This window comes from Channa argus, chromosome 13, assembly GCF_033026475.1.
Source record: "Channa argus isolate prfri chromosome 13, Channa argus male v1.0, whole genome shotgun sequence".
NCBI classification, from domain to species: domain Eukaryota; kingdom Metazoa; phylum Chordata; class Actinopteri; order Anabantiformes; family Channidae; genus Channa; species Channa argus.
In genome coordinates this window covers 5,561,596-5,579,967 of record NC_090209.1, presented here as the reverse complement: position 1 = coordinate 5,579,967, position 18,372 = coordinate 5,561,596, and the positions used below count along the sequence as shown (strand labels likewise).

The 18,372-nt window shown below is 42.5% G+C and overlaps 1 protein-coding gene across 2 annotated transcripts in view; it reads left to right on the top strand.

Moving 5' to 3' along the window:
* The window catches only part of itga5 (integrin, alpha 5 (fibronectin receptor, alpha polypeptide)), a 30,861-nt gene extending 12,511 nt beyond the window's left edge, over window positions 1-18,350 (top strand). The window contains exons 4-31 of one of the 2 annotated variants that reach the window (XM_067525707.1): window positions 402-525; window positions 649-710; window positions 791-836; window positions 933-1,058; window positions 1,150-1,194; window positions 1,397-1,440; window positions 1,665-1,721; window positions 2,260-2,312; window positions 2,490-2,698; window positions 2,882-3,073; window positions 3,168-3,213; window positions 3,396-3,509; window positions 4,746-4,801; window positions 5,145-5,302; window positions 5,419-5,556; window positions 7,904-7,971; window positions 9,473-9,623; window positions 9,750-9,842; window positions 10,389-10,468; window positions 10,597-10,677; window positions 10,780-10,885; window positions 11,233-11,388; window positions 11,990-12,097; window positions 14,343-14,456; window positions 15,137-15,238; window positions 15,357-15,479; window positions 15,583-15,681; window positions 16,316-18,350. In XM_067525707.1, the coding sequence (XP_067381808.1) occupies window positions 402-525; window positions 649-710; window positions 791-836; window positions 933-1,058; window positions 1,150-1,194; window positions 1,397-1,440; window positions 1,665-1,721; window positions 2,260-2,312; window positions 2,490-2,698; window positions 2,882-3,073; window positions 3,168-3,213; window positions 3,396-3,509; window positions 4,746-4,801; window positions 5,145-5,302; window positions 5,419-5,556; window positions 7,904-7,971; window positions 9,473-9,623; window positions 9,750-9,842; window positions 10,389-10,468; window positions 10,597-10,677; window positions 10,780-10,885; window positions 11,233-11,388; window positions 11,990-12,097; window positions 14,343-14,456; window positions 15,137-15,238; window positions 15,357-15,479; window positions 15,583-15,666 (2,736 nt within the window). In that variant the 3' untranslated portion in view covers window positions 15,667-15,681; window positions 16,316-18,350. Of the gene's footprint in view, window positions 1-401; window positions 526-648; window positions 711-790; window positions 837-932; window positions 1,059-1,149; window positions 1,195-1,396; window positions 1,441-1,664; window positions 1,722-2,259; window positions 2,313-2,489; window positions 2,699-2,881; window positions 3,074-3,167; window positions 3,214-3,395; window positions 3,510-4,745; window positions 4,802-5,144; window positions 5,303-5,418; window positions 5,557-7,903; window positions 7,972-9,472; window positions 9,624-9,749; window positions 9,843-10,388; window positions 10,469-10,596; window positions 10,678-10,779; window positions 10,886-11,232; window positions 11,389-11,989; window positions 12,098-14,342; window positions 14,457-15,136; window positions 15,239-15,356; window positions 15,480-15,582 lie in introns of both variants that reach the window. The other variant, XM_067525706.1, reaches the window with a different exon arrangement.
* The last annotated feature ends 22 nt before the right edge of the window (window positions 18,351-18,372 follow it).

The following is an 18,372-nucleotide window of genomic DNA, read 5'->3' as shown; positions in this document are numbered from 1 at the left end:
GAGAAATTATCTACGCTCTCGTGGTACCTGACTCTGATATTTTGAATGTCTTTGTTAGGAAACTATCTCTCTGACTAATTGCTGTTCCAATTTTCATCTCCAGTCTTGACACACTGTAAGGTTATGTATGTGTTGTGCCTCCTCCCAAAGACATCAAAAGTTAGCTGCCTGTTGTTTGGCCTTAAAGTTCAGGTTTTGACCTGGTTTGAGTTATGTTGTTACTCTGATCCAGATGTACTATTGACTTCAGCTTGGTCTCTAGTTCACCAGGGTGTTATTGCAACTGGAAAAACATCTCCCACTGCAAAGTTCACCCCATTCATCAATCACCAAATCTCCTCACTCCCCCTCCATCTTCCCCACCAATCCTTATCTTTCTCCACCTCTGCTTTACACCCCAGGCTTGTGCTCCTCTCTACTCCTGGCGGACTAATAAAGACAACCCCCACTCTGATGCTACGGGAACCTGTTACCTTTCAGTCCATAATTTCACAAAATTTGTGGAGTATGCTCCTTGTCGAACAGGTAACTCACCGCTTTCCAAAAAAACAACAATTTTTTATAAACATTACTTAGATATCATGTTTAATATTATGATGGTCATCACCTGCAGTTATTCATGATGCACCAACCTCCTGTGTGTTCTAGAATTTAGCAGTGAAGCAGGTCAAGGATACTGTCAGGGAGGATTCAGCGCTGACTTCACAATGGTAATAACTGTGTTACAACTAATGCTCCAAAGGAGATTTCCCGAAGTTCTTTATTGTATTAATTGCGTTTTTTCTTTCAGGATGGCAAAGTGGTATTGGGAGGGCCTGGCAGCTATTTCTGGCAAGGTATGTACAACAGGACATCTGCAAAAGTCTCAAAAAGTTGTAACCCTGTATTAAAGTGTATTTTTCATAGTGTTTTTCTTTTTGCTTTTACTTCAGGTGAAGTGATCTCTGCAGCTAAAGAGGAAATTGTCGCATCTTACTACCCAGGCTTTTTTATGCAATCTGTGAAGGGTCAGATCCAGACCAAACAGGTCCGGACTGAACACGATGACAGCTATCAAGGTAAGACAGGCTGTCTAAAACTGCACATTCTTACACTTCATAGTATGTTCACCTTGCAAGCTGAGGCTATTGTCTCTACTCTTGTCAACAGGTTACTCTGTTGCTGTTGGGGAATTCAGTGGCGATCAGGTGGAAGGTAAGTCCATAAGTGCCGTACAGTTCTAAGCAGTGCAAATATTGCAGTTGAAGTGAACCTAACCTGAAGTCAGCCACTATATTTTACACAATTATTGAGCTGGAAGTGTCGTCACTACTGCAATTCTCATGTTCTCCTTCTGGGTCTGACCTGCTTATTTCCCCCCCTAAATCTTTGCTTTATTTCTCTATGCAACCCTCAGATTTTGTGGCCGGTGTTCCAAAAGCACTCATGCTTTATGGCTCGGTAAGAAACTTCATCATTGTTATGATTTTGGTTTTCAATTTGGTGCTTTTAGAATGAGAAATGTAGGCTTTAGACTTGTGACTGAGAAAATATAAAACAAAGAAAACAGCCTCACTGATATTGTGACAGAGAGAATTACTTTTTTCAGTGAATTCATACTAGTGACTGTTATTGTATTAGAACCTATAAAAAGACGTTTACCATATGTGGCTGCTGTGTTGCAGGTGTCCATTCTGAATGGTACAGATCTAAAGATCATGATTAACTACACTGGAGAGCAGGTGGGTACAGGAACTCCGGTCCTAGCTCCTTCATGCATTGCTTCTGTGTTTTCACTGTTTGGCTATGTGCAAGAGCTCTTTATTGGTTGAGTCATTGTAAGCAAAAATGATTTCCTCTACTACTGGTCTCTTTTGTGGTTTGCCATAAAGCTGAGTTATTGAGTCGTGATTTGTCTAAATGGTATTAGGAATTAAAAAACACTGAGCTGGTTTTAACACTGATGATTGACTCAGCTAATAAATAAGATTACAAGTGAATCTGCTTACAATAACTTCATTTGTGTAATGTCTTTACTTGTTAGATTAAGGTTCAAGACACACAGACAGACAGTTCAGAGCTGGAGCAGACAAAGCACCAAACTGGGCCTAACCTGTAAAATCCATCAGGTTTCCCTTTACCGTATTATAAAAATGCCGAATGCACGCCAGCTCTGTGCAGTACTACGTCTGTCTTGTATTACTGGACAAACCAAATCTTTGATGTTCTTTTGACAATCACATTTTTACTGGCCAAATTCATGGGAACTCTTGTTCACAGATGGGATCATATTTTGGCTATGCAGTGGCAACCACTGACATCAACAATGATGGGTGAGTGCTCCTTCTCTGTCTTTCTCACACTTTCCTTCTTCGTCTGACCTTCTTGCTAAATAATAAGCTTGCAGAATTTAGATCAGATGCCACCAACAACTCATTACAGCTGGAGGCTTGGGCGTCATCGGGTCTGAGTTTAAATAGGTTTGTGTGATCTTCCTTATTTGTCTGCAGCATGACTGACCTGCTGGTTGGAGCTCCCACGTTCATGGTCCGGGGCTCTGAAGGCCGACTGAAAGAAATGGGCCGGGTCTATGTTTACTTACAGCTTAGGCCCCTGAACCTGGAGCTTCAGCTACCTCACCTTACGGGCTCCCAGGAATTTGGGAGGTTTGGCAGCACCATTGCACCATTGGGAGATCTGAACCAGGATGGTTTCAATGGTATGAATGGAGGCTGTTGTAGGAATATAATAATAAATTAGTAAACAAAGGAAAGTTTAAATGTAAACAGAAAATATATGTTATATTTCCAAAAATATGTCATAAAACATTTTTTTATTTGAGAGATGAGGTAAATGTATATTAAAAAGTTTTGAAACGTTATATTTTTCTGCTGGTTGGCAGATGTGGCCATCAGCTGTCCCTTTGGAGGGGAGGATCAGCAAGGACTGGTCTACATCTACAATGGACACGCACAAGGACTCTGGGAAAAGCCATCTCAGGTGATAACGGGCCAGTGGGCTGCTGGGACTATCCCTGCCAGTTTTGGATTTGCCCTCAGAGGTGCTAAGGACCTGGATATGAATGGATACCCAGGTGAGCGAGGATAGAAGCACATATGTAATGGCCATCATTAAATTTTAAGCCATTTCCTAGTATGTTTTCTAATTGTGTTCTTTTATTTCTTCAGATCTAATTGTTGGTGCCTTTGGTGTTAATAAAGCACTTCTCTATAGGTATGTTGTTTTGAATGGTCTTTAAGCTAAGCTAAGATAACTGCCCCCTTAATGGACACAGTCAATAAGTTGTATTAAATTGCTAAAAACAGTAAAGGTAGTTATACACAACAGTCAGTTTAAAATCAGAAATTCAAACTTGATGACTAATTTTTTTTTATCTGTATTCTGTTTTCCCATAGATCTCGGCCAATAGTTAACACCAGTGCCTCTCTGACAGTTTCCCCCCAAATGATTAATCCAGAAGAGAAAAACTGCGTGATCACACATGGAAACAGCAGCATTCCTGTTTCCTGGTAAGTCATCAGTTCGCCAAGTTCGAACATGTGATTTCCTGTGACATTCCCATAGCGCTGCTCTGTTGGTATTTATTTGACCCAACTGTCAAAAGATGGGCTTCCCCATTTTCCTCCTATATAAACATTTTTATCCTGGGAGGATGTTCTGATAAGGAATATCCTTTCCATCAGCAGTCACTGTATTAATTTGTGCTAAGCACTGCTCTTATCTGACCTATTTTCAAAATAGGTCTCCATATCCCACTTGTTTCAGTTGAGGAGCTGAGAAGCAACGTGCTGAATAGCAGCATTGTTAGCAATTTTTGGCCACCTCTGAATGTGCACAGGATCCAGTTCCAGAAAAGGGGAGAGGAAACAGATGACTGTTGCTTGCAGCTCGACATGGTTGACACCGCTCTCATGTGTCTGACCACCCCCCACCCCTCTCTTTTCTCCCCTCTCCAACTCCTGATCCATAAAGGAAACTCTTGTATACACATGTGTCTTGATTACGCTGCGTTGCCTGGTGATGAGGAGCTTTTTTGTGGGGGTGAAAGGAGTGCAGAAGGGATAATGGGAGGGGAGGTGCTGGAAGCTTTTTGCAGTTGCTTTGAATGAGATATTGTTTAGTGGTGGAACACAGCTGGGAAACATCAGGACACGTACGCTCCCGTGAGCGTGCACACACAATTGTGCAGGAACAGGCCGACACAGGAGCATATATATTTGAAGTTATTACTACTCCTCAGAAGAAGTCCTCGTATTCTCTGTCTCATTTTCCAGTCTTCTCCCTCCTATCTTAGCTTTTGCACTCTTTGCATGAGTTTCTTAGGAAAAGGACTGGGGGTTTGGGGGCTGCAGAGTGTGGGACAACAGCAGCATGTTGTGCAGCTGATGTCATGGGAGAGAGCTATATAGACCGCCATTGACTGGTCAGCAGTGAAACCCGAGTCGTTGCCCAATTTCACCCTTCTTAACTCTGTTATTCCTTTGTGTGTGGTGACGCGCTGTGTGGAAACGGAGACACACTGATTTATCAGCCTGGCTGGTGAAAGAGGTCCAATGCCAGTATGTCTCCAAACACTTGGCATTTTTATCATATTATTCATTGTATTCCCACTGCGCCTTGTGCCTTGTAATGGGAACCATGTAAGGAGCAGGCATGAGAAAAGTGGAGCTTAAGAAGAAGTGAAAATCTCTGCCATAAATGAATATTCCCTCAAAATGTCCTTGTCCTTTCTGTCCAACATACAGTGTCAACCTGAGTTTCTGCATATCTGCTGATGGGAAGCACCTACCAGGCATCCTAGGTGAGCCAATGCAAATCTGCACTTAATTGCAAGCAAGAAAACTGTCCCATTAACACTCGTGGCAGTGGTTTAAACGGAAAAGTGTAGATAATAACTTGTGATCCACATTTAATGATCAAACCTCTCTTTGTCCGATCTCATTTTCCCTGAACCTTTGGTTATTATTTTACCCCTTCCTCTATATACACGCGGCCCCTGTGCCATTATGTTAAGTTACACTGACTACATTGTGAGTGCGTCACAGTATTTATGGTGGTCATATTTTAAAGCTGTCGCTATGTGACTCCGAGCATTCATCATGCCATGAATGCTCATTTGTGTGCGAATGTGTTATGTGGTCCAGATTTCCAGGTGGAGGTACAGCTCGATAGTCATAAGCACAAGCAGAAAAGTGCCGTGAAGAGGACTCTGTTCTTGGATTCTCATCAGCCCTGGCTCCAGAAGAGTGTGAGGGTGAACCATGGTGAGCGTGTGTGCAAACACACAAAGATCTACCTAAGGGTATGCCCCCTCTCTTTCAGTAATAAAAAGCCCCCATCTATAACTTTAATTACACATCCTGTGAATCAATAGCTGTGATTCGAACTGATTTTCACTACACGTTACTTTTACTACAGGATGACAAGGACTTCAGGGATAAACTCTCTCCCATTTATGTAGCTTTGAACTTCAGCTTGGATCCAAAAGCTGCAGCGGACTCCCACGGCCTGCGGCCCATTCTCAATTATCAGACCACCAACGTATATGAGCAGAAGGTACAGTGACCTCTTCGATCTTCTGTCCTGCACAGTTAACTAACCCCTTGAGTGATTTACAGAGCGTCCAGCATCACTATACAATGGCGGAGTGTTCAATAATAATGTGCACGTGGTGCTTAGACTCTCCCTGTCAGCTGGCGATAAGAATATCCACCACACTGAGTAATCATTCTTTGTATCGCCAGCCAGCTCCTCTGAATCTCCCATGCCCCCGATGAAAGACTGAGTCTGTTCTTTTTAATGTAAATGCTAAACTACCCTGCTGGGAAATAGGCCAGAGTGTCTGGAAAGCTGTTTTTTAAAATGAAAATGTGTGGCATAAGTTCAGTGGCGTGCTTCCCTGTCCCCGGAGGAAAAGCTCTAAGCCAGCATGGCTGCGTAACAGGACATGGTAACACACGGTTGGTAGACATTTCAGGGTCGGGAACAGGGTATTAGCCTATTTGGTTGAAGTCGCTTCAGGTTTAGCCAGTTTTCCTCTGTCAGTGAGTAGTGGGCATTCTTCCAGCTGTGGCACAGCATGCAGTATAGAGTATGAGCCACCTGATTGGAGCAGTCATCATCGTTTTATTTCCTCCTGTTTCTCCACTTCTCTGTGTGTCCTTGAATGTTCCTGTCTTTTTGCTTTTAGCCCAAGACTGAACCCTGTCATTGATGCCCTTACTAGATATCAAAGCTGATAGGCCTCCAACAGATGTGGTCTACAGCAGAACCAAGACCTTGAGGCAAGCCTGAGCACAAAAAATCAACCTTAAACCTAAAGAAAGCCATTTTTATGGCCAAACATCCAAAGAGAGCAAATCTGATATGTGTAAAAGGGGAGTGGGAGTGGTGTCAGTTCGCCAGCATATTCATTCATTTATCAAGCTTTACACTGTGTGAATGTAACGATGCATAAACAGTGACTATTATACCAAAACCTTGGCCTTGATCACACACGATGTCTTACTGATTTCCACATATGCTTTCAGAATATGTGGCAGGAGTTGTAACATGTCAACTTGGCTCTGCCAAGTTCTCTCTCTCTGGCTAAGCTGGAGTGAGAATGAGAGATTGTTCATGTGCTCGACTCATTCTGAGTCTCTCTCAGCTTAACATGTTCCACATGCTTCTATGAAGAGTTGTGGCATTATTAAGCTTTATTAATTGTCATTATTCTCAGATCCTGAACGTAGGAAAAGATTTGTGCCAAACTAGAAAGGATCCCATTTGTTGCCTCCTCTTTGAAATAGCTGAAACTATGCATGAGTGCCCTTGTGGTTCTTCAAATAATAACCCCTGACCACAGAGTTTGATCAGTGGATACACTCATATTTGCTTGCCTGCATTATGTCACCTGTTTATTTCAGTGTCACTGTTGTTTCACATTGGCCTACAAATGGCACTTTGCTGCCTGAAGCAGACATACAGACTAGGACGCACATGTGACCAAGTTAGCATGGTGTGCTTAATTAGAGCCCCTGGATGGTGTAATGACAAGGGGGGTGCTCAGCTCTCTCTAATCTCCTCAATTTATATTTATTATCCTCATTGTCTAGAGCATCATCGCACTGTCACAGTCGCAGCGGGATGCAATTTAGCAACCCGCAGGGCTTTCCCTGCTGCTGCCCTGCCACACGTTCAGCACTTATCCAGTTGTGTTTCTGTTCCTTTCATTTCTTTCCTTCCACTGTAATCTCAGAACCCCCACTTGTGCTTTTCAGGTCAACACAGATATCATATGTCTCAGTGAAGCTCCTCCCTCTCCATATGATCATATACTGCTGTGGTTTGCTGGGTGGTGTAGCGTGTGGTGAAAGTTTGCCACATAGTACTGTGATGTGGGACACTGGTAAGAGCTGGGAGCTGGCAGCTTCTTGCTCAGCTCTGCAGGAGTACGTCCTCTGGCACAGGGCTCTGGTTTGGACCCGGTTCATCATTTCCTCCTCTTACGTTGCAAACAGAAAGCATGTGTGTGCTGGGACAGCTGGTTCAGGGGAGGGTGCCTGTGCTCATCATGACCTCACTGAGTCAGTCATTGTCTTGCTGAGGCCCAGCATTAGTTTTTAACTGTCTGATGAAAGTGCAGTAATGATGTGTTGTAAATAATGGGGACTGCAGTCCAGGTGTGTGTGTGTGCGTGTGTGTTCGGTGGTGGTCGAGAGGAAGGGGTGGAAGGTATTAGTCACACCACATGTTGCATCTTGCTGTACTCATCCTCTTGTCTCCTTTAAACTGATAAATGATTTGTGTTGTCCCTGATTGTCTTCACATGTAAAAGAGTTTTCAGTCGGAACCAACTGTATGCTCATCACGGTCTGCAGCCTCTAATAAAACCTCATCACCCCCAATGTGCGTCTTTTAGGCTCAGATTCTGTTGGACTGTGGCGATGACAACATCTGTGTTCCTGACTTGAAGCTGGCCGTCCACGGGTGAGTCTGTTAATTTCACTTTATACCTTTCTAAAAAAGCCCATAGCATATGGATCTCAGGAAATATTATAAAGCAATGGATAATACACAGTGAACTGCAACCAGGTTAATAAACACTGAACTTTTCACCTGTTCTACAGTATGTAAATGGGACCGTGGATTTCATTGTCAAAGGATGCACACAGCTGATTGGTTGTCGTGCTGCTTGGTACAGTGTAGAATACCAGAGAAGGGCCATTAATTGCCAGAGAGTGTTGCAGCAGTAGTATAGGGGAACATCAGCCTGTGAAAACAGGGCGAAGCTCTACAGGTGCCATGACAAACAGCTGAGGGGAGAAGACAGGAGAGATGAAAAGGGTTTGTTTGGGAAGTAGGGGAGCTGTGTGCCAGAGTGCAACCTCGCCGGCTTCTGAAGCTGTCAGGAGCAGCCTGCTGTTGCCACACTTTGATTCAAGAAATCTGTTAGCATTTTTCTCAGAAATAACAGCTTCCCTGATACTCCCTTCTCTGCTCTGTCATTTTGATTTTACATTCCTATATTTATCTACCATCTGCCTCCATTTTTTTTATTTTTATATTCTCAACGTATGGCAGATCTGTCACATATGGAATAACCTGCTGCTGAGTGTGTGTGTGTGTGTGTGTGTGTGTGTCTTAGTATGTTAGTTCTGCGCTCCATCCAAATTCAACTCAAGAAATTCAACTACAGAAAACGTGATTAGTGCAATTAAAATAATAGCTTGATGTTTTTGTCTGCTCTGTAGCAAATTATAGAAGCTTAATAGTAGTTAGAGGGGTTGACAAGATGGCCATGATTTAGTGGAATTTCTGAAAAAAGCATCAGTCCCTGCAATGTTGTTTCTTCTATTCCACTGCCAAAACACACAACCTATTAGAGCGAGGGTCCCTGTGGGAAGCTTTAAGGTTTTGTGGTGTTTTTTGATTTTGAGCCTTTGTTTGGTTAAAAAGTGAGATGCCAGGTAGAATCAGACGATGGCTGACTGGCAGGGAGGCATAGAATCAACCTCAGAAATCCTCCCCTTTGCTGTCCTGCCTGGCTTTATGAGAGTGGGCTGTAATTAAAAGCGTCTGTGTGGGCCCTCCATATGGAATATCTTGTTGTTTGTAGCTACGTAGGGAGTAAAAGAAAGCAAGGTGGTGGTGGGGGGTGTTTAACAGACCCACTCTGTCGTACAGCATGTATGAGTTCATTACCGCAGTGGAAAGTGTTTCGTTTCACGAGAATAATCTAATTGGTGATTTGTTTTTGTTTTTTGCTATGGCTTTAAGGGAACAAATATGGCACAAAGCCTGAAAATGTGTTAGAATCAATAGAGCAACAGCAGTTTACTGCCTACTGCACGGCCAGTAATCACAAACAAATTATCTGGTTATGTGCTCCCATCCTAAATTATCCATATTTACCTACTTCATATTTGATGCCTTTTAATCCAACCATTTACCCTTAGAGTAAAGGTTTTTTCTTTGGTTGGGCTCTCAGGGACAGGAAGGAAGTCTACCTGGGTGACGACAACTCCCTGACCTTGACATTCAATGCCAAGAATGAGGGTGAGGGAGGGGCGTATGAAGCAGAGCTGTATGTGGTGCTGCCCCCAGAAGCTGACTACAGCGGTATTGCCCGCAATAATGAGGTGAGTAGAAAATTCTAAAACCCAGAGAAAACCTTCAACTTCCTGCAACGAGTCCTCCATGTCCTGAGGCATGGTTACAGTCTTCTTTTGTTGTGGTTTTGGCCAATCTGTCCTCTTGTTTCTCAGAGCCTGACCCAGCTGACCTGCAGCTATGAGACAGAAAACCAGACCCGATACCTCAGCTGTGATTTAGGCAACCCGATGAAGTCCGGGGCCAATGTAAGTACACAACTGCACCTTTTCAGGTGTTTTTCTTTCCTTTATCTCTGTGCCTCATACATGTAAGATCTGTAGAACAAAACACAAACAGGTAAAATGTTGTAGTATGTCATGCACCAAAATGTATGTGTCAGGAAATGAAAATGACACAAAGTGTAGACTCCATCTGCTCCCTGCTGGGTAAAGTTCCTCTTTTTATTGAAGGAGTCACAAACTGTCTGTAGAGGAAGACAAAGATAGTAGTACACATAATTCTCCTTTTTGAAAACCTTTTCCTCCCCCGTAAGCTTTCAGATTGAGCATTATTGCCAAGTGTGAACAAGAAGCAGGTCAGAAAAAGGAAGAATCAGAGAAACTTAATATACCAGAGATGTGTAGTGTAGCAATTAACCTCATCTAGACAGTGAGATGTTTTAGTCAAGACAAAACAATATCATAAAAATGCATAATAAAAAACATCTGCGTTTTTTTTTTATCACTTGTTAGATAATTATTTCAAAATAGCTTTTTTTTTTACATGTTGATTAATGTGTTGAATCTTTGCAGCTGTGGGCAGGTCTGCGCTTCACAGTGCCACGCTTGAAGGACACACACAGAACTGTTCAGTTTGAGCTGCAGATTCGCAGGTACAACTCGATGCAAACTCGCACAGTTTATACACTATGTGGCTTCTGATTCAGCTCTGCTGACATATGCAGCTCTCCAGTGCTGTCAGCTAATCAGTGTCTCTTTCTTCTTTTCTCTGCTCCCACAGTAAAAATGAGAATAACTCCCACAGTGAGGTTGTACCCTACAGGCTGGAGGTTGTTGTTCAGGCTGATGTCATCTTACGAGGGTGATTTGAGCATGAGGATTTCCTCATATGAACCTTTAAGATGTAATTAAGTTTCCAGGGCCTCCTTCCACATGTTCTCATATTCCTGCTTCTCTTTTTAAGTGTGTCCCGACCTGATAAGATCTTCTTCCCACCGGCCAACTGGAAAGTGACCAAAAGTTATGGGGTGGAGCAGGATGTTGGGCCTGTAGTTGAACATATCTATGAGGTAATCAGCCATAGCTGTGCAGACTCATTGGAGCTGAGCACATTGGTTTTGAACGTAGATTGAACTATTCATAAAGCAAGTTGACCTCCCAGGGCAGCAGACCAAAGAAAACCTAATCCAGGTTACACAGTGAGGTGTATCTTCAGGCTGTGCAGCTCCACTTTAAATCGGTTGCCATTTAACCGTACTTTACTTTAGGTGACTGATCTGAATGGTTCAGCCATGCAGAAATCTATTACAGTCTCACACCTATTATTGCAGCTCCAACTAAACCACGACATGATCAGGCTGCTCTTCAGGTTTTCTAACACTTCGCACGCTTATCTTTCCTGTTTTTTACTCCTCAGCTGGTGAACAATGGGCCCAGTCAGATCAGTCATACCCTTCTTGATCTTCGGTGCCCCATCAAGATCCAGGCCCATAAACTCCTTTACCCTCTGGAGTTCTCCACACAAGGTCCCATCAACTGCACGGCTGACAACATGAATCAGCTCGCCCTCAAAGTAAGTGACACAGATGCACACCTCACAAGTTCAAATGGGGTGAAATCAGACAGCGAAGCTCACCCGCTGTTCCCCAGTTAGATGTATGATTTACAGTTGGCGGGGCCACACCCACCTCCTTCTCGCAGTTTCTCAGCCCCACCCAGGACACTTTCCCTACCACTGCTTTGAAGTTCCTGCTCTTCCCTATGCTCAGCTCAGCTTGATGCCACCTCGCCCAGCAATATACTTACTCATCTTCAACATTTAGTGATGTGCCTCCTATACCAAGTTGTAGCTTTGGGATTTTGTGGGCAAAACAGCTTAGTGCTTAGTACAGTTGTTTGTGTTTACATGTGAAGCCTGACAGATGTTGAACAGGGCTGGAAGTGGTCATCTGTCTTAGCTGTGATCTAATGTTTTTTTTCCCCTGGTGAATTGCTAAGTGTGGTGTTTTTCCACGGGAATGCATGTGGAGCAGAGCTCACATGCTTCTGATTAATGACACAAAACCCTCAGGGTCGTGCTAACATTAGGTCTTATATTGACAGAAAGGGTGGTGTGCTCTTCGGCCTGGTGAGGTCAGTGTCTTAATGTTTGTACTCTCTCACTCTCTCTTTAGCTCCAGCACGTATCCACAGAACCACCTATTCTGGCGCTGAAGTCCCATGAGCATCATGTCGAGAGGAGGGACGCCCACAGGAATCAGCTCGCTCATTTGACTAATCTGGTAAGATGCTTAGAGGGGAATTACCAGCTTCTCTAAACACGGTATGCTTGAATGAACATCAGCAGGCCAGAAGGTGAAGTGTAATAGAATATGTGACTTGAGAGGGAGAGAATAAGGAGCCTGTGTTTATAGTTGATGGTAAATGTGGTTATGCAGTTAAAAAAAACACATTTTCGTGTCACTTATGCAGCAGGTTGAGACTTCTAACTGTGCAAATCTGGATCTATTTTGGTGACACAGGCCTCGCTCTTACACAGGGCTCCTGGGATTGGGTAATTAGGTTATGATGTCGTTAAAAGGGAGGTCTAAAAGGGCACCGTTTTGTCCCGTTGTGGCAATTAACATTAACAAGAGCAGAGAAGGGGGAAGAGAGGTCGGGAAGACATGAAACATGGGGGACTTTTTTTTTTGTCTGTATGCACTGATTTTGGCTCAGGGTGTTTTGAGGCCCCCAGGCCCACACACACTGGCCCTATTGATCCACCCACCTGCAGGTAGCTGCTCTTGCTGCCTCCCTTTGTTGATACCTGCCTCCAATCAATGACGTCTTTGTCTGTTTGCCTGTTGCTCCCGACTGTGCTCGTTCATCAAGCGTGTCCAAAGACATGTTGTCATATGAAGGACTCTTTTCTCCTCTTTCCACTGCGTCTGCACTTTTGTTTTCCACGCTCAGTCAGACACATCTCTATACAGAGTGTCTCTTGATTAAAGCGTGTTGGTGTTTGTGATGCCTGGATGACGCTGTCAGCTCAGGTCAAAGTGTGAGTAGTTAAAATGACCTGCCCACTCTTTGAAAAGCTAAGCTGTGCACAGAGAACAAAGGACACGCTCTAAGTGCACCAGTAATCTAAAAAAAAAAAAAAACCATCACGATTACTTAGGTTCTGGATCTTCTTATTATCACATCACTTTGAAGAACTTGAGTCACGTTTAAATGCATTAACAGTTGTTGTGCATACACAAATTTGTTTCCATTGTTAATCCTTCATAAAGTTGTTGGCACTATGGAGTTGCTATCATAAATGTCTGGGGCAATTGTTTTTGGAAGTCCCCGTGATGTTCCACCTCTCGAAAAACCTGCAGTACCTCTTCACAAAGATCCATCCATTGACAACTTACCAACATGTGTAATTTAAGACTTGATGGTTTTTTTAGATACTATTCAATAATGAAATAACACTATTCTTCACTGCATTATTTCCAAATGTGTCACATTTACATAAGACATAAACAGATTTGCCCTTTTTGCTTGATTCTATATATTAATGATCAGAATTTTCCGATATCAATTTTCCTTAATCGACCAAATTACTAATCCGCTAATAATTTCAGTGCTGTGGTGTGAACCAAAGCGAGCCTTGGGTGTACAGTAGCTGTGTAGACAGGCCAGACATTTATTTTTTGTAGCTGTGGGAACAGCTTTAGTGCCCATAAGCTTTAGATCTTGACCACATAATCCCACCATAGAGGATATGTGGGAATTGGGTTGGAGGTGTCTTGGCACTGGACCACGTTCATGGCATTTCCACCAGCCTAAGTGGCCCCAGCGGCCTCGGGGCATCAAACGATGCACCGGGAGGAAGTAGACTGATTCACTCGCTGTCTGTCTGAATACCCTCATTAAATCCGTCTCGAGGAACCAGGCAGATGCTTCCCTCCAATATTTGCCCTGCTCAGTGCAATTAAGTAAACAAATGCAGTGCTGCAGGAAACCCACTGCAACCTCCCAGTCTGGGGGTTTCTGGCTACAGCAGCAGCTTTACAGAACACGTTGTGTTTTAAATGTTAAACATATCAAGTTGCATTATGGAGACCTAATTAAGATTGTGTATTTAACAGTCTTGAGGAAAATGGGCTGGTCTTAGCGGTTGGGCAATAATGTGGAGAGTGGTGCATGCTGCATTTTTACAGTCTCATGACATTCCTTTAGTGTAATTCAGAGCAGGCGAAGAACAGGGATGATAACTTTGGGCTCTTTGTGATATTTATTTAAACTGCAGCCTTAACAAGACTGCTCTCTGTCCTCCTAATATCTACTTCACTAGTCTTCACTTTCTCTGTGTGACCTCCAACTGCATCTAAGTCTTGTGACTCTGTTATGTTGGTGGGAGGGCTAGTAGACTAAGGGGTCATGAGCTGGGGCAGGAGAATTATTTAGAGGCTGAAAAATGCTCAAAGAATTAGCCAAATAAAATTTATTTTGGCAAGTAATGACATAATTCGACACCCTTCTCTCTCTTTACAGTCCTGCTCTAACACAGAGTGCTGGACGATCCGCTGCAAAGTAGGTCTTCTGGAGAAGGGGACCACTGCTAACATCAAAGTGCGCTCCCGCATCTGGGCTGAGACCTTCATGGAGGTTTGTGGGACACGACTCTTGCCATACAAACTCACTCGACATGCTTTGTACATAAACATGTCTTCCCTTCCAGAGATGACAAAGGCATGTCCGAGGAAAAAAGGCTGTCCACTATGGACGGCTCTTTTCCCCTCTGGTGTCTGTGTATTTTTTCATGTCAAGCCTTGGCAGGAAGTAAGAAGCCATTTCACATTAAAGCATCAATAAAGAAAACAGTGCGAATTACAACCCCAAATTTGTGGCTAGCAAAGACGAATCTCCGCAGTAGTTAGTGTCACATATTTGCTTGTGTTCTTACTTGGCATCGGCATTGCTTCTGGTTCGCGTCTTTAGGCTGCCAGTATGCACAGGCTTACATATTTTCCTCAACAAATGGGTTGACAGTTGCTAACAGAGAGTGCGGATTGCTCCATACTGGCTGTGCACACTGCCTTTACTTGTGTCTTCCTGCCACATCTGAACTACACACTGTTTACTACCCCCGCATGCTGTAATACAAGCCCCATATTTGAGTGTATTGAGAATTTATTACCTCAAAGTTACAGCTTCTCATTGGATAGGAATGCTGAAAGGGGTTTTCTTTGAAAGATTTACTGGGGCTGTGTCGCCATCTAGTTGACAACTCCTGTATCGCGTGGGCTTTCAATCCGATCGTAAGTTGAGATCTTTCTTCTCCTCAGAGGGCTTATAAGCAATATATGCTGGAGTGCCTGGCCAGGTACAGTGTGGAGAAGATGCCCTATGTCATCCTACCTAAACATACACCCAGCGGATACAAAAAGGTATTTAAAAGCCAACATCTCGTTGATTAGCTCATTCATTCGAGCTTGCCTTCTTTTTTTATGTGGTATCATCTTAATGTTTCTTCAGTAACCTGACAAACCGTGTGCTCATTCTCAGGTGGTGACACCAGTGGTGTGGAACAAACCGGACCTTGAGACCTCAGTTCCTTTGTGGATCATCATCTTGGCCATTCTGGCTGGTTTACTGCTTCTGGCTCTTCTCATTTACGTCCTATACAAGGTTGGTACTGCTGTCAAATCCCAAAATAATATTTTACACTGATTGATGAAAACTGATTGATTATATCTGTGAATTGTTTTCTTTTTTTCTTTTTTTTTTGCAGTTTGGCTTCTTTAAGCGATCTCTACCTTATGGCACCGCCATGGAGAAAGCACATTTAAAACCACAGGCAGCCTCTGAGGCCTAAGCGACCAGATCCACAGTACCTGACCATATGATTGCAATGGAGAAACGCAACAGAACATGTAGAGTGCATCAGAAAACAGTCTTAGAGTTAGGGGAAAGAGAGACCACTGGAACTCCACTGTGCTGCACTAAAATATCCAGAGATCTCCAAGCCAAATGAATGTTTCTTTGTTTTCTTTTCTAATTTATGTATTATTTGTTGGAATTGATATCAAGTAGAACTTTTCACAGTGCCTTAAGGCAAACAACAGCCTGAACAACATAAAAGTGACTACAAAAGACTTGCGGCAGAGCATTTCTGCTGCAGCCAGATGGATTCTCGTGATGGACAGTTGTGTAATACCCTGTTAACTACCTTTTTGCGGTGCTAATTATACAATTTTCACAGCCTCTTACAAGATATGACCACATGTAGCTTGTGGCAGCCAGGAGCTGTGAATTACGCTGCCTGCTGAGGCCTGTACTTTTTTTTTTTTCTATTTTATACGTCCTGAGAACATTGGTTTATTGAGAATAGATCACAGAATATGCTTCAGATGAAAATGAACCTGGCTACAGCCAAGAGAAACCTAGATGTTAAAACAAGGTGGGTTTAATAGTTTTATAGTAGCCTTTAATGCAAAAAAATTATTTGTATTTTATTTTTTTAGTCAAACCCTGTCTAAGGCGTACGCCCTGATTCCTGTCCATTGCACCCTGAATGAGGCTCCAACAACCAACAATCAAGAACAGTGGGTACAGTAAATGCTTGGAAGGATGCTTCTCAACTGTTCATGAAAATGATCTCTCTCTGCCTCAGGATGGTGGACGGTGCTGGGTTTAGTTCTTTTTGCACTCAAAGGAAATCTACTGATATGTTTCCAAAGACACCAAAGACTGACTTCACTGACCTTCCTTTGAGTTCTGATTTTGACTCCTGCTAATTCCTCTGTTTAAATCTTGTTTAGTCTTGTTCAGAGTTATCAATGCTATTGTGTAGTGGACTGGGATGGGACTGGAACCATCACAGACCTGTTTAACCTCTCATCAGACTGGTGCTCCTGTCAAAGAAAGTGTTCTCCTCAAGAATATTTCATTCACTCGACTTCTGCTCTGTTTGGGCTTAGGCTTAAACTGCAGGCAGAGTGCGCACAAGCAAATGACGCTTAGAGGAAAACCCAACATTTGTCTCAAACCAAAGAAGTGACAATCAGCAGTTGTAGCTTTGACAGGTCATCTAACAGGATCATCACTCTTTGTGAGTGCGAAGAATCTCTTTAAGCTCACAATGTGTTACTGTGAGATACTGTATTTTTGATTGTCTTGAGGAAAAACTGTCCATGTTTAGAAAGAGAAGTAGCTGAAATTGTCCCACTGCCAAAAGGCTACAAGGACTGAACATTTAAAAGCTTTTTTGTTGGTTTCTTTTGTCATTTATACAGATTTGTTTTGTGCTTTAAATGCAAATACGTCATGTATGTGGGTTAAAGTTAGGTGTGTGTGTGTGTGTGTATACATGTGTGATTTCATGCATATATGCATATGTATGACTGGTGTATTTATGAACATTTGTTTTGCGTTTGAATCGGTTGTTAATGTTTCTCGCCTCCTAGTCCTGTTTATCCCTGGCAGATCTGTAGCATTAGATCATTGAGGTCAAGCCGTTGTGTTTTACTATTACAGGCCTAACATTCAAACAGTCACTATTCAGGATGACGTGTTTACCTCAGTGAAAAATTACAATAAATGACTGTAAGGCCACCATACTGATGTTAGCGCCCTACAGGATGCCTTGTACCTTAAACCAAAGGATAACAGCTAGGCACTGGGAACTTTATGTTGTTTGGAAGTGCAATATTTATATTCCCTCTTTTTATTATTACAGTGCTTTTCTTTTGTTTTATAAGTTTTCATTAAGTTGTGATGAGCCAGGACTTTTCATAGTAAATTAGCACATAGGCTAAATCTTTTGTGATGGTCTTGGCTTTTCACATTCACTTGCTTTCTCACTAAGTGTAAGTGTGAAATAGTTTTTTCACTTCAGATGCACTCACCACTTCATTGCTTGACTTTCTTGATTTCGCTGTTGTAATACCACAGACTGCCATAGAATCAGCACCACCTGAACATATCTGAGTTGAACTTTGGCGTGTTTACAGAATTTAGTATTTATGGGCTCTGGTGTTGCACCTGTTTAAACACGACCATTATAATAACCATATGTTTTACATTATTACACTCGTCTGATTTGCCCCCTTTCATTTAAAAGTAATTTACTGTTTGTGAAATGGTCCAAAAAAAAAAATCTAAATTCGGTAATTGATTTAAATCTTTCAACATCATCTATATGAAAATTCTTTACCAGTAATGTTAACCCATTATTTTGATGATGGGGGACTTGTTTTACTTTTGTTTTTTTTTTTTTTTTTTTTTACTTCCTTTATGGTTACATCAGGAGAAGGCACTGGGTTTTTTTTTCTCTTTTTTTTTTTTTACACGTCTTAGCCCATTTCCACTCTCCAGGACTTTTAAAAAAAGAAGTTGTACATATTTTTGACAAGGAGAGTATTGAACTTAACTGATTTGTTGTGAATTTGTTTCACCCCATATTGGGGGAAAACATTTTTATCGGTGAGGGGAGGGGCCTTTAAGTTCAGTTTTTACCTGTTACTGTTTGTACTTAATAAAATATTTCTCTTTGTAAAACTCGTTACACATTCATTGAATA